The following is a 13,333-nucleotide window of genomic DNA, read 5'->3' as shown; positions in this document are numbered from 1 at the left end:
GATAATGTTTAGGAGTAAGCACGAGGATATGAGAATAGATCAGCTGACATTGTGACAGACTCTGAGCCACTGTGGCCTCAGCCACCTTATTTCTGAGTGATTAACCCGTTCAGCTAACCATGATGGCATGTTATGCAACAATCACTTTGACGTATCGGGACAGTCAGGGCGAGAAAGGATACTTCCCTCACAACTTCCCACTGTTCCCTCTCTCCACGTCCACCATCAGTAGGATAACATATCACTGAATGATGGGCGGCACACCATTGATGAGTAGATTGTAGGTAGTAATACTCCTATGATGCAGTCATTGCATCAGTGTTGCAGGGTAAATTGCAAGGGGCTTGAGTATCTGGTCAGTATATCGCAACCCTCCTTACTTGGCCAAAAAGGTTATAAGCTGTTACTGAAATATCTAAAACGGTTTACTATTTCACCATGGACTCAACATACTGTATCGAAACCAATCCCTTTTTGTGTTGTGCCAGTGTGACACAACGGTGTAGTAATCTACATTTGAGGATTGCCATTGTTTCTACCTCAGTGGTCAGTGTTGTTACAGCAAGCTTGTCTAAGGGACAACATAGATTCCTGGTGTCCTACTCTCTGGCCAGGCCAGGGTGAAGCAGAGCCCAGTGGAGTGGTTAACCTGCTCTTTGGCCCAGAGGTGTGATGCTGTAGGGCCTGGGACTGGCTGACGTGAGCTGTAGCGACAACACACGAGAGAGAGCGTCATCTCCCTGGGGGAATCTGCTCGTCCCTTAACCGCTCCAGGCTCTACTCTCTCTCTCTAACTCCTCTCCTCCTTGACATTTATTTGACGATCATCCATAATTCAGCCAATACAAGCTCTTGTATCGTGCAGACTGGGACTTCCTCCTGGCAGTCCAAATCCCAAGCTGGGAGGGCTTAGAGCGGGCACGAAACGACAGTAACGACACACGCAATTCTCAGTCAGAAAAAGACAAACAAAGGCGAAAATCAACAAGGGTTGGAGGGATGACAATTGAGGGGGGAAAGAAGACTAGAGAATTGTGAGGAAATTGACGTGCGTGCTAGTGTCAAAATAATAATTCATGGTACAGCCGATTCATACTGTACTTAAAATGTATTACACAAGTAATGTAGCTTGTTGGCTTGTGTAAAATATTAATAACAAACACTCTGGTAAGAGGCAATGCTTTTCTCCTCCCAGACACAAACATTCTGTTGTAATAAATCTAGCACCATCTAGTGCTCAATTCTGCAACAAGAAAAAAAATCACTGCCTTGATTTTGAAGTCTGAAATATTGTAAGGAAATGTTAGGAAATGTAAATCACAAAGTTAGACATTACCAGAAGTCGTAGCTCTCATCCCAGTTATCAAAGTGCACCAGGAATCGACTGTCCACCATGTCTGTTACTGTGGCAACACAGATGAAGGAGGGGTTCTTCTTGTCAATGGCCTCCAGCTTCATCCCAATTCTGAATCCTAAAGGAGTGACAGTCTGGAAAATAAAAACAGGACAGTTACTCAGAGACAAAAGCTCACATGAACCTTCTTGTATTATAGCCTTTAAACTGCTCATGAACTACTTCATATCTATGTTGAACGGGTTGATGTCAAGTATTGCACTTCAATGAAGGAGGTGTAAAACTGGGTGTGAAGTCTAACTAAACTAAACAGTTTCACCTAGTGGTTAAACACTAGTATCAAAGCAATATGAAAGCGATCCGTAAGGCCATGGACACACTGGGATTTTGTGTCAGAGAATTGCAGATGAAGCCAATGGAAGTCAACAGTTGCTGATAGAATGACAACGCCAACGGAGATGATTGTCCGGGGGGGGGGGGACCGCACAAACGGTCTGTCTTTTGATGGATGCAACTCGTCCAAACTCGCCCGAAAATAGTTGAATTGAGTTTAACTTTTGACGGACAAAAACTGACAATGATGTATGTCATATACAATTTCATCCGAGTTTATGCATCGGAGTGTGTCCCGGCCTAAATTAGATCTGTAGGCTGCTCTTACCGTGTTCTGATTCTCAACAGGGCCTTGGAGCTGCCTGGGCTTTGCTCAGCTTGATGTACGACAGCCAGCTGAACTCCTCATCCTTTAAACCTGTCCATCCATAGAGGGGGGGGGGGGGGGTAATTTGGATCACTTGACTCTTCATCAAATATCCCTGGTTCAATTTCAGGTATGCTAGTAATCATGCAGAAAATAGCTACTAAAAATACATGAGTATTGTTTTCCTGTTGCCATAGGTATCCCGCTTCCACAAAGCCTAACAKATGACTTGTAACCATCCCTATATGACTAGTCTCACATAGGAAAGAAAACTGGTCAGCAATATTGTATTAAGGAAATACTAATGAGAAGATGAGAGAGTGCTACAGCAACAGTTTGAAAATATCCCACCCAAAATGACCAATACTGTATATACGTTATTGTCTTTTCCAGGTGGATATCTGTCTAAGGTGGCATGTCTCTTACCTTTGGGGGGGTGAAGCTTGTGTCCCGTTTTCTCACACCATCCCACAGGGTGAATGTCTGCAGAGTTGGAATTCACCCAGAAGTCATAGTAGTCGGAGTACTTGTCAAAGTGAAGCCGTATTCTGTGTCCTGAAACCTAAACATGGAAGAAGCATTAAGCATCTTCATACGTGACATGGCTATCCTGTGTTTGCTACTCAAGAGATTAATTAAGTAGTAACCTACTGACTAGGCGCGCACATGATGCCAACATAGAGAAGTGGACATAATTCAAAGTACAAAAACGCATTTATGGTCTTATAAATACTGTATTTTGCTAATGCCATTGCATAGCAACACATAAGTCATCACAACTATCACAGCTTGCACTGGAACAAGAACAATGACAATGCAGACTTTGCTTCAGATCTTCCCAAATCTGAAGATATCCATGACATGAGTTTCGACTCCCCTGAGAGGGCAGCAATGATGAGTCGAGGTGAGAGGTTACCTCAGCTACAGTGAGCACACAGTACATGGAGGGGTGCTCTGGATCCACTCCCTCTAGCTTCATTCCCAGCCGGAATCCATTCTTACTCTGGGGGAAGGCCTGGTGCTGAAAGGAAAATGTGACGTCATTAGTTTAAAATACATATTTCCAGGCTTTTGAAAAATAATGAACTTAAAGCTGCAATATGTGACTTTTTGGGCGACCCGGCCAAATTCTCATAGAAATGGGAGTTATAGATCTGCCATTCTCATTGAAAGAAGCGGCAGATATGTTCTATGTGCGCAATTTCTATGCTRCACGTTCTCAGGTTTCGTTTTCTGCATCTTTTACTTTTGGGTTTGGAAAACCAGCTTCAAACAGAGGAAAGTACAATATTTATGGTTATGGAAAATATATTGCACAGCAGTTTAGAGGATTCTCTACACTATACTTGCTTGTTTTGTCACATAAACTGAAATTATGCAAACTATTAGAATATTAGCAACCAGGAAATGGTGGAGCGATTTCTGCATAGTGCACCTTTAACACTGTTTTTGTAGGCAAAGAATAACACATGTGATTAATGAGTTGAATAAATGAATTCTCAACATGTAGGAAGAAATGTAGGACTTGATGTGAAATATCATCTTAACCCTGAATGACAAGCTGTAGAGGAGAAATAGACTAAAGAATAGAATGACTAGAAGGAAACGGAGAAGGATAAGGGTTTAGATTTAAGTTCTATACCCATTCTATACAGGCCTGAGGGGTATGGTATGATAGCTCACCTCTTTGAACAGTTTAGTGGGGGCAGCAATGGCTTTGTCCTGCTCCAGATATGAGGCCCAACACCAAGACTTCTTTTTCCCTCCATATGGAACAGCTGCCATAGTGAGACAATGATTCATTAGATTGTGTAAAAAGCAATACACAACATTACATTGCAACACATGCAGTTAGTGTGTGTGTGTATGTGCAAATGGCAGTGATTATATCAATATGGTGATTGTGAAAATGAGTATCCGGGCCCTGAGTGGCCCCTCACAAGTGTCCCTCCCAATGCATGTTTCTACTCACTGTGTCTCAGTAGGCCTGCGTCCCCCCTCCGTTTCCTTCTTCCTCGCGGTGCGCCACGGGTCGTCTTCCTGCTGTCTTTCTCCTCCTGTTTGATGCACACAGGAGGCTTTACACACTAGAACACTAGAGTATGCAGGAACATTTTAAGACTAAGAATTCTAAGAACAGTACCAGTCAAAAGTTTGGACACACCTACTCATTCCAGGGTTTTTCTTTATTTTTACTATTTTCTACATTGTAGAATAATAGTGAAGACATCAAAACTATGAAATAACACATGGAATCAACCAACAAGTGCTATGATGAAACTGTCTCTCATGAGGTCCGCCACAGGAAAGGAAGACCCAGAGTTACCTCTGCTGCAGAGGATAAGTTCATTAGATTTACCAGCCTCAGAAATTGAAGCCCAAATAAATGCTTCACAGAGTTCAAGTAACAGACACATCTCAACATCAACTGTTCAGAGGAGACTGCGTGAATCAGGCCTTCATGGTCGAATTGCTGCAAAGAAAACACTACTAAAGGACACCAATAAGAAGACACTTGCTTGGGCCAAGAAACATGAGCAATGGACATTAGGCCGTCGGAAATCTGTCCTTTGGTCTGATGAGTCCAAACTGCCGTGTCTTTGTGAGACGCAGAGTAGGTGAACAGATGATCTCTGTATGTGTGATTCCCACCGTGAAGCATGGAGGAGGTGTGATGGTGCTTTGCTGGTAACACTGTGATTTATTTAGAATTCAAGGCACACTTAACCACATGGCTGCCACAGTATTCTGCAGCGATACGCCATACAAACTGGTTTGCGCTTAGTGGGACTGTCATTTGTTTTTCAACAGGACCATGACCCAACCCACCTCTAGGCTGTGTAAGGGCTATTTGACCAAGAAGGAGAATGATGTAGTGCTGCATCAGATGACCTGGCCTCTACAATCACCCGACCTCAACCCAATTGAGATGGTTTGGGATAGGTTGGACTGCAGATTGAAGGAAAAGCAGCCAACAAGTTCTCAGCATATGTGGGAACTCCTTCAAGACTGTTGGAAAAGCATTCCAGGTGAAGCTGGTTGAGAGAACGCCAAGAGTGTGCAAAGCTATCATCAAGGCAAAGGGTGGCTACTTTGAAGAATCTAAAATKTAAAATATATTTTGATTTATTTAACACCTTTTTGGTTACTACATAATTTGACTGGTACTGTATGTAAATGTGATATTTCAGTTTGCAAACATTTCTAAAAACCTGTTTTTGCTTTGTCATTATGGGGTATTGTGTGTAGACTGATGAGYGAAATAAACGATTTGATCAATTTTAGAATAAGGCTGTAACCTAACAAAACGTGGAAAAAGTCAAGGGGTCTGAATACTTTCCGAATGCACTGTACTCACACATACAGTATAGACTAGAGCAATGTGACATTTTGGCGCAGGCAATGAGGACAGTGTTTACGAGGTAGTATTGAAATCATTCTGAATTTGTGTTTACTGTACATTGAAATGTTTCCATTTTGAAACAATAATGATAAATCAGAGATTAGCCAAGAGTTATCTACACCAGTCGGGTCGCAGCACGTTCTGTGAAGCATTCATTTAGTACGAGTTATGACACCTCAGCAGGAAAGGCATGCAAGGCTAACTCGTCATCCCTCAAAATCTTGTGCAATTTGGAGTGATGCCAAAAGATTTACAGACTTGAGGTTCTATACCATGTAAATCAAATAAGCAATATCTACAAAATGTGATGAAATATCAGTAAGATGTCAACAGTTATGTATAATTCAGTAGGTACACAATTCAGGATAACATTTGTAAAAAATAAAAATAAAAATCCTCGGCGTAATAAAGTAATACTGACATAGACCTCATCATCGTCCTCAGACGGGACCTCTGTGGTGTCCATCTTGTACTGCTGCAAAGACCTCTTACGGCTGACCCCCACCACCTCCCCATTACTCTCCGAAACCTCTTTCTTTAGCTTCAGCTCACTGCAGTGGAAAGAAAATATAGAGTAAAGGTTTGTGCAAAAAAGGATTACCCTTCTAATAAACTATAGTTTCAGTAATAGCTGAACTGCAAAATATCTAAAGCATGGCCAGCATGAAACATTTATGCCAAAATAGTCTTCGTTCATGGCAATTTCTGAAATCTAGGCGCAATGACTAAAAAAATAAACAAAGAAATGCACTAATGAAGTGCTGGGCAGAAAACAAAACTGATTGTTACTAGGATATTATTAGATTGTATAACTAAATTGATTTTCAAGTCTAAAATTTTAAGGGGTACCACACCTTGTATTTCAGATTCATAACGCATTACTCCTACATTGACTTACTCAAGGGCTGCCTATGAATAATCCTATCATCATCATCAAAATCTAACAAAAATTACAATCTAACTCCAATTTTTTCAAATTAAATGTGATTAACTGTTCAATACAGGATGTATAGTCTGTCTTTCTCTTCTCTGTTGCCATGYCAGTAGTAAATCCACAGAAGGAATACCACTTTAAGGTGCAACGTTCTGTTCGCAGTTTCTCCAATTTAAAACAATGGATATTTGGGGGCCACGGTAGCACTGTCTCTCTCTCTCTCTCTCTCTCTCTCCAGCTCAGAGCTGCATTAGCATCACCGTGACTCTTTACATTTAACTGATCAATTATTTCTGGCTTCCACCCTGCATAGGATGGCTTGCCAAAGAAATGTTTAGGAGGTAGACTTATTGATTTTCTTAAGTATATGAAATATGTTTATAGTTGTTGTGGTTATGAATGTAGGAAACAAAATATATATGGTTGCTTATATCAGCACATCGAGACATGAATYATAAAAATAAAATWAAAATAAAAAATGTATTTAACCACGATAATTTGGCATAATAGCACAATGTATGTCTCTCATTGGCTGGGTGAAAGTCTGTACTGGCCATTATGTCAGTGTACTGTACATAAGCGGAAGTTATTACAAACAGAACTTCATAAGCACAATAAACACCAGTTCAACTACCGGAAAGTAGCATATGCAGAAACTGCAGTTGTGACCAGACAAGAATAGATGCCCTGGATACTAATGAAACCCTAGTCCTTCCCACTCCCCAGGCCGCTCCCCAGGCCACTCCCCAGGCCACTCCCCAGGCCGCTCCCCAGGCCACTCCCCTGGCCCACTCCCCAGCCCACTCACTCCTGCTGGTCCTGCTGCAGACAGCGCTCACTGCAGTGGAGGCCATCAGACATGAAGTCCACGGGGGAGCCCTTCCTTTGGCAGCGCACACACACCAGGCCTCTCTGGGCCCACTGCCCCTCCTGCATCTCCTCTATCTCTTTCACGGCTACCGCAGCACTGTCTGAGAGGGTTGTGGAAGGAGGGAGAGAGGGCGAAGAAAAGAGAGTCACAAAGTCATCCTCACCCATATCCTGTGTGGCTAATGAATCATTTCTAAGCTCAAGGTCAATAAGAACAGAGCAATGGGATAACATAAAAGGTTCCCATGCATTCCCTGTTTCATTAAAAACAACAGCAACATAGCCACCAGCTAGACTGAGACTCAAATTGAAGGCCTTATTTTGAGATAATCAGAAATGCTCAAATAGATAGCTGATAGCTGACCGCTTATAATGATCACGATTCACCATTTTGTGATTAGCTTTGCTGAGCTCAATTCAACTGACTCTAGTGCCTAGGGTTAGACACAATAATGACAATTATTGAAAATGCACATGTCTTGTATATCAAAGGTATCCTAAACTATTAACATGAAATACTATTTCAGACAGAAAAGTTACAGGATGGATAATTATCCAGTTTTGTAAATAGCTGTTATAGACAATATAATTATTTGCTGTGAAACGTAAAAACAAATCCAACTCTACAGCAGTGCCCCTGTGACAACCATTTTGGACCCCCTTGTGGCCCCCCTAAATGTGGAGTATGAAATTATTTTTACATAACTCATTTTTGCTATCGTTCTTTTTTTTTTTACATCCGTTATTAGACAGTGGCAACGATGATGATTATGAACATGGTCTTTTGCCTGCTAATGTGAAGAAAACGATATGACAACAATAACGTCTAATGTAACTGGCCCCTCTAACAGTACAAATGGCCCCTCTAACAGTACAACTGGCCCCAGCTTGGCCCCCCCAGTTGAAATGGTCTAGAACCGCCACTGCTCTACAGCGGCTTCTTAAAGACTGTATGCACGGTATGTGATAAGCTGGTGAAAACCTTCAGTTAAACATGCCTAGTTGAAAGATGAAACAGAAAATATATGCACATCCCACCGGATCAGGTGCATCTCAGACCCCAATGGGGATACAAACATTGTACATGCGTATGCTTACATCTCATAAATATATCCCTTCCGGGAGCATCTAAAAGTTGTGGACATTGAACCATGCCATCTTACCCTCCTGAGCAGTGGGCACTGCCCATGTAATGGTGGCATGAGCTTTCTTCACACTCTCATCTTCTCCCTCCTCTGTCAGGACCTCCAAGACTCCAAACTCATTCACCTTAAACTAATAAACATAACACAAACTTTCAAAATTGATTAAAAATCWATGTTTTTCTCTCACCCATCTACACACAATAGCCCATAATGACAAAGTGAAAATGTGTTTTTAGAAATGTTAGCAAATTTATTGAAAATTAAATACAGAAATATCTAATTTACATACGTATTCACACCCCTGAGTCAATACATGTTAGAATCACCTTTGGCAGCGATTACATCTGTCTTTCTGGATAAGTCTCTAAGAGCTTTGCACACCTGGATTGTAKAATATTTGTCTATTTTTCTTTTTTTAATTCTTCAAGCTCTGTCTTTGTGCTTTCTGTCAAGTTGGTTGTTGATCATTGCTAGATGGCCATTTTCAAGTCTTGTCATAGATTTTCAAGCCGATTTAAGTAAAAACTGTAACTAGGCCACTTAGGAACATTCAATGTCGTCTGGTAGGCAACTCTAGAGTATATTTGGCCTTGTGTTTTAGGTTACAGTCCTGCTGAAATGTGAATTTGTCTCCCAATGTCTGTTGGAAGCAGACTGAACCAGGTTTTCCTCTAGGATTGCGCTTGTGCTTAGCTCTATTCAGTTTATTTTTATATTTAAAAACTCCGTAATCCTTGCCTAGGGCAAGCATACCCATAACACGATGCAGCCACCACCATGCTTGAACATGTGAAGAGTGGTACTCAGTGATGTGTTGTGTTGGATTTGCCCCCAAACATAACACTTTGTATTGAGGACATAAAGTTCATGTCTTTCCACATTTCATACAGTTTTAGTTTTTGCCTTACTGCAAACAGGAAGTATGTTTTGGAATATTTTTATTTTGTTCCTGAGTTAGGAAGGACGCCTGTATCTTTGTAGTGACTGGGTGTATTGATACACCATCCAAAGTGTAATTAATAACTGAAATGCTCAAAGGGATATTCGATGTCTGTTTAAAAAATATATATATTTACTCATCTACCAATAGGTGCCCTTCTTTGCAAGGCATTGGAAAACCTCTCTTGAATACTTATTGACTCAAGACATTTCAGCTTTTAATTTTTAATAAATGTATCAACTTTTCTAAAAACATAATTCCTCTTTGACATAATGGGGTATTGTGTGTAGCCAGTGACACAAAATCTCAATTTAATCCCAATTTAAATTCAGGCTGTAACACAACAAAATGTGGAAAAAGTCAAGGGGTGTGAATACTTTCTGAAAACACTCTATATGTGAGGAGTGAGGACATACTGTATATTTAGATTAATAGTGTGATTAGCGCCATGTGACCTAGTCAGGAAAAAGTCCTTGGTCCTAATTATGAATTATACAATTTATGATTTATACAATTATATATATCATTGATTTTGTCATTACACAAATGGATCATTCCATTTCATTATTATGTGTCCTTATTCTGATAGGTATAACACAAGTAAAAAATAATGATATATATATGGCAACATTGAACCTTTTCAGCTATTGTGGGGAACCTTTTCAGCTATTGTGGTGATGTGTACCTTCAGCTCACTCCCAGTTAGGGTTCCAACACCATCTTTCCAGTCCATGGCACCATACACATCAAAATCAGGGGTTGCTGCATTTGTAGCTGTATTTGTAGCATTTTTAGACTCATCCATGTTAAAAATGGGGATATCTGAAAAAGACAAGATGAAGCCACACCAGACAATAAATAACACTGTGCAAAATGAATATGGCATAGGCCTACTGAATCTACATAAACTGACGTTAAAAACATCAGCGTAGTAAAGTTACTGCAACCGTAGTCCTGCGCAAAGTGCAAGTCAAATGAAAAGAAGAGAAACAAATGAACGTTTCACAGACCGGCTTTGCAACAGTGTCTCAATAATGTTTCACAAAGCCGCTTTGCAACAATGTTTCAATTATTGTTGAAATGTAACAGCGGAAGGCCTGCAACATTGTAACTCAATGACATACATCAACCACTAGAGGTCAGTGCTGACTAGGTTTAGACGACTGCGTTTGAAACTTTCAGACCCTATCAAACAATGAAATCACTGAACAAAAAATGTAGACGATATGTTTAACYTATTTGATAGAAATTATGAATTATTGATAGTTCATGCAATAGGCCTATGATCTATCAATATTGCTGTCTTTCAAATATAATTCCTGACATTTCGGTAGGGTATATAATTTGTGTGTTATGTATGCGCCTAAAATAATAAGWATAGGCATTAAGACAGTAGCCTACATTAACAGCAAATCGTTGCCAGGCATTTACGAAATTGCAATATGAAAGTAACTTACATTTTATGCATGCAAAATGCATTTCCATCCCAAACTATTTGAAGGATCGATCCTCTCTCTGCTAAGCGTCAAAATTGCATCATATGCAGAGAACACTTTTTAGAATTATCAACAAATATTATTACAAAGGAAAATTCCGCGTGTTTACTGTGCACATGTTATTCAACCTGTGTGTTAGATTTTATCATCAGATGTCCATTGTCGGTTATGAGCGTTATTAATATTTATTTCGAGCTTTCTGAGTCAAATAGTTTTAATTACGAGTGGGATTAAATGATTCGGTTGGGCGCAACCAGTTCGCATTTCCTTTGTATTCCAACTAGGTGTGTTACAGATATTTTGTGATGTCCCTTAGCAAGACGCTAATCATGCATTGTATCAGATATTAACACTTTTCTTTGCTCTGATACTATTTAATGTGTTTTAAAGCCAGTTTCCCAAAATGGCGGAGCTGGAATATAGTCCTATATAATTCTCACCGACAGGCCTGCAGACTCGTTGCTCTACAACAAACATAATATTTTAACTGCCATGAAAGCTTTTTGGAAGGAAATTATGGTATAAATATTTTAGACCAGTTCGCTTGTCAAGCGCAATGTCTTCCCCTCCCCAGCCATAACAGGGAATTACACTGAAGCAAACATTATTCTTGAAAGAGTATAATATACCATTATTATATACGTCTCTGGGAGACAAGAAATCTAGCACAACATATTTTCTATCATTGCAGTAATTTTCGACGCAACTTTTGTTACAATTTTAGAACGCAATATATTCACGCTCTACGCATTGAACCTCTTCCTGATATTATTGATGACACGTCCAGTCGTTTTGTACTTATTGCTAAGTTTTGGTCAAATTCCGTCGCAATGAACCTCTAGCGAAAGTATTATATAACAGATCTTTCATTACTATAATGCATAATTTCCTCCATCAATTGTTTTATGCTAAAGTACATTTGTTTTAATTTGTCTGTTTCTTACCCAAATTCTCCCACGAGTACTGACAAATTGCCCAGGCAGCCGTCAATGCGCATGAGCATGGCTCTGAGCGAGTGCTTGCGGTGGGTGCCTCAGCTAGACTGTAAAACACATCATGCCAATATCGAAAGTTTGAGCTGGTTGAATAACAACATATGTAATAGATTAAGCCATTATTTGTCGCATAACCTAGTCATCGACATAAAACCATCAACAAATTATTATGGATGCTCGGAGACTGAGATAGGCGATGATTAGAATAAAATAACACGAATACCATGTTACTAAAAATAAAACCCAGTTTGCTTGTCGACAGTGAAATGGGGTGACTTGCGAAATAGCACAAAGAACGTCCAAAAACGTTTTAATACCGACATTGTGTTGTATTCTTTAACATAAGTTGCGCCATCAACCTATTTTTCAATTTTGTGTTTAGGTTTACGCATCAACGTTGTTATCGTTACAGTTAAAAATAAAAAAAGAATCTGTGCTTGTGAGTCCTGTGCAAGAAACCATGCAAATTAAAGCAGATTGATGTACAAGGTTCCTTTATGCCATGTTGTAGTCCGTTATTACTATGAACAAATTGTCTCAACTTGATTTAATGACATCTAAATGAAAAACAGTAATGGGCTGTAGCCATGGCCTACTGTTTAATTCCGTAACTCAGACATCCAGCTACCTTTATTGGACTTCTAGTTTAGCTTCTCTAGAGTTGATCAAGGGAACTTTAGAACACAATAGAATAGAATAGAATATACAGAACAGATATAACAGAATAGAATATTGCATAATATAATAGAATACAGTTAGAATAGAATACACTAAGTTTGACTTTCATCAGTAATGGCTTTCCAGACTGAAGCAAATGTTGTACTGTAACGTTTTGTGTAGATTTTGTTGTCAATCAAGCTTATCATTCATTACGTTACCATAGCCTGAAGTTATACAAAACATATCCCCTATGGTCTTATAGATATGATCATGAGTATGACTACTTTTTCTGTAAAATCTTTCATACTTATGGGCTGCTCTCTAAGAGCACGTATGGCAAATGCATACTGCATGGGGTGCTACTGCTGTTGCAGATCACCATACTGTACATTTAATTTGTACCTTATGGAGCCCAATTCCAAGTTATGGAATGTCCATAGCCATAGTGGCATGGCATAAGGGAAATTACTTAATTGGGAGCCCTTTCCTGCATATGACTGAGCAATTAACTGAAGAAATGCTTTGTGTTGGTGATCTCTCCTCTATTGCATGTTTGGCGATGGTTATGCACTCACTGTACATAACATTAGTGAGTTACAGTGTCACTAATCCACTAAAAAGAAAATACGTTCATATGATGCAGTGCTGATTAGGGCATGGAGGGTGATTGTCAAAAGACATACTGAGGACTGTGTTCATGGTTTAAGTGCTTAGGACTTGTTTCTGTTTCCTCAAAGTTCTGTCATGGTTTTAACGACACATGTAGCAGTTAATGTCTCAACTCTAAACATTCAAGAATATGTCCGGTTTGCAGAGAGATCATATGTCGCACAAGA

At 39.8% G+C, this 13,333-nt stretch overlaps 1 protein-coding gene across 1 annotated transcript in view; it reads right to left on the bottom strand.

Moving 5' to 3' along the window:
* l3mbtl3 (L3MBTL histone methyl-lysine binding protein 3) overlaps window positions 1–11,858 on the bottom strand; it is a 37,287-nt gene extending 25,429 nt beyond the window's left edge. Inside the window, 12 exon segments of the mRNA XM_070446501.1 lie at window positions 1,337–1,488; window positions 2,016–2,034; window positions 2,036–2,105; window positions 2,481–2,616; window positions 2,971–3,075; window positions 3,738–3,832; window positions 4,027–4,111; window positions 5,879–6,008; window positions 7,200–7,362; window positions 8,425–8,536; window positions 10,032–10,168; window positions 11,787–11,858. Coding sequence (XP_070302602.1) covers window positions 1,337–1,488; window positions 2,016–2,034; window positions 2,036–2,105; window positions 2,481–2,616; window positions 2,971–3,075; window positions 3,738–3,832; window positions 4,027–4,111; window positions 5,879–6,008; window positions 7,200–7,362; window positions 8,425–8,536; window positions 10,032–10,151 — 1,187 coding nt within the window. The 5' untranslated portion in view covers window positions 10,152–10,168; window positions 11,787–11,858.
* Between the last annotated feature and the right edge of the window lie 1,475 nt (window positions 11,859–13,333).

Source organism: Salvelinus sp. IW2-2015, linkage group LG14 (assembly GCF_002910315.2).
Source record: "Salvelinus sp. IW2-2015 linkage group LG14, ASM291031v2, whole genome shotgun sequence".
In the NCBI taxonomy this organism is placed as follows: domain Eukaryota; kingdom Metazoa; phylum Chordata; class Actinopteri; order Salmoniformes; family Salmonidae; genus Salvelinus; species Salvelinus sp. IW2-2015.
This window is presented reverse-complemented; position numbering and strand designations above follow the sequence as displayed.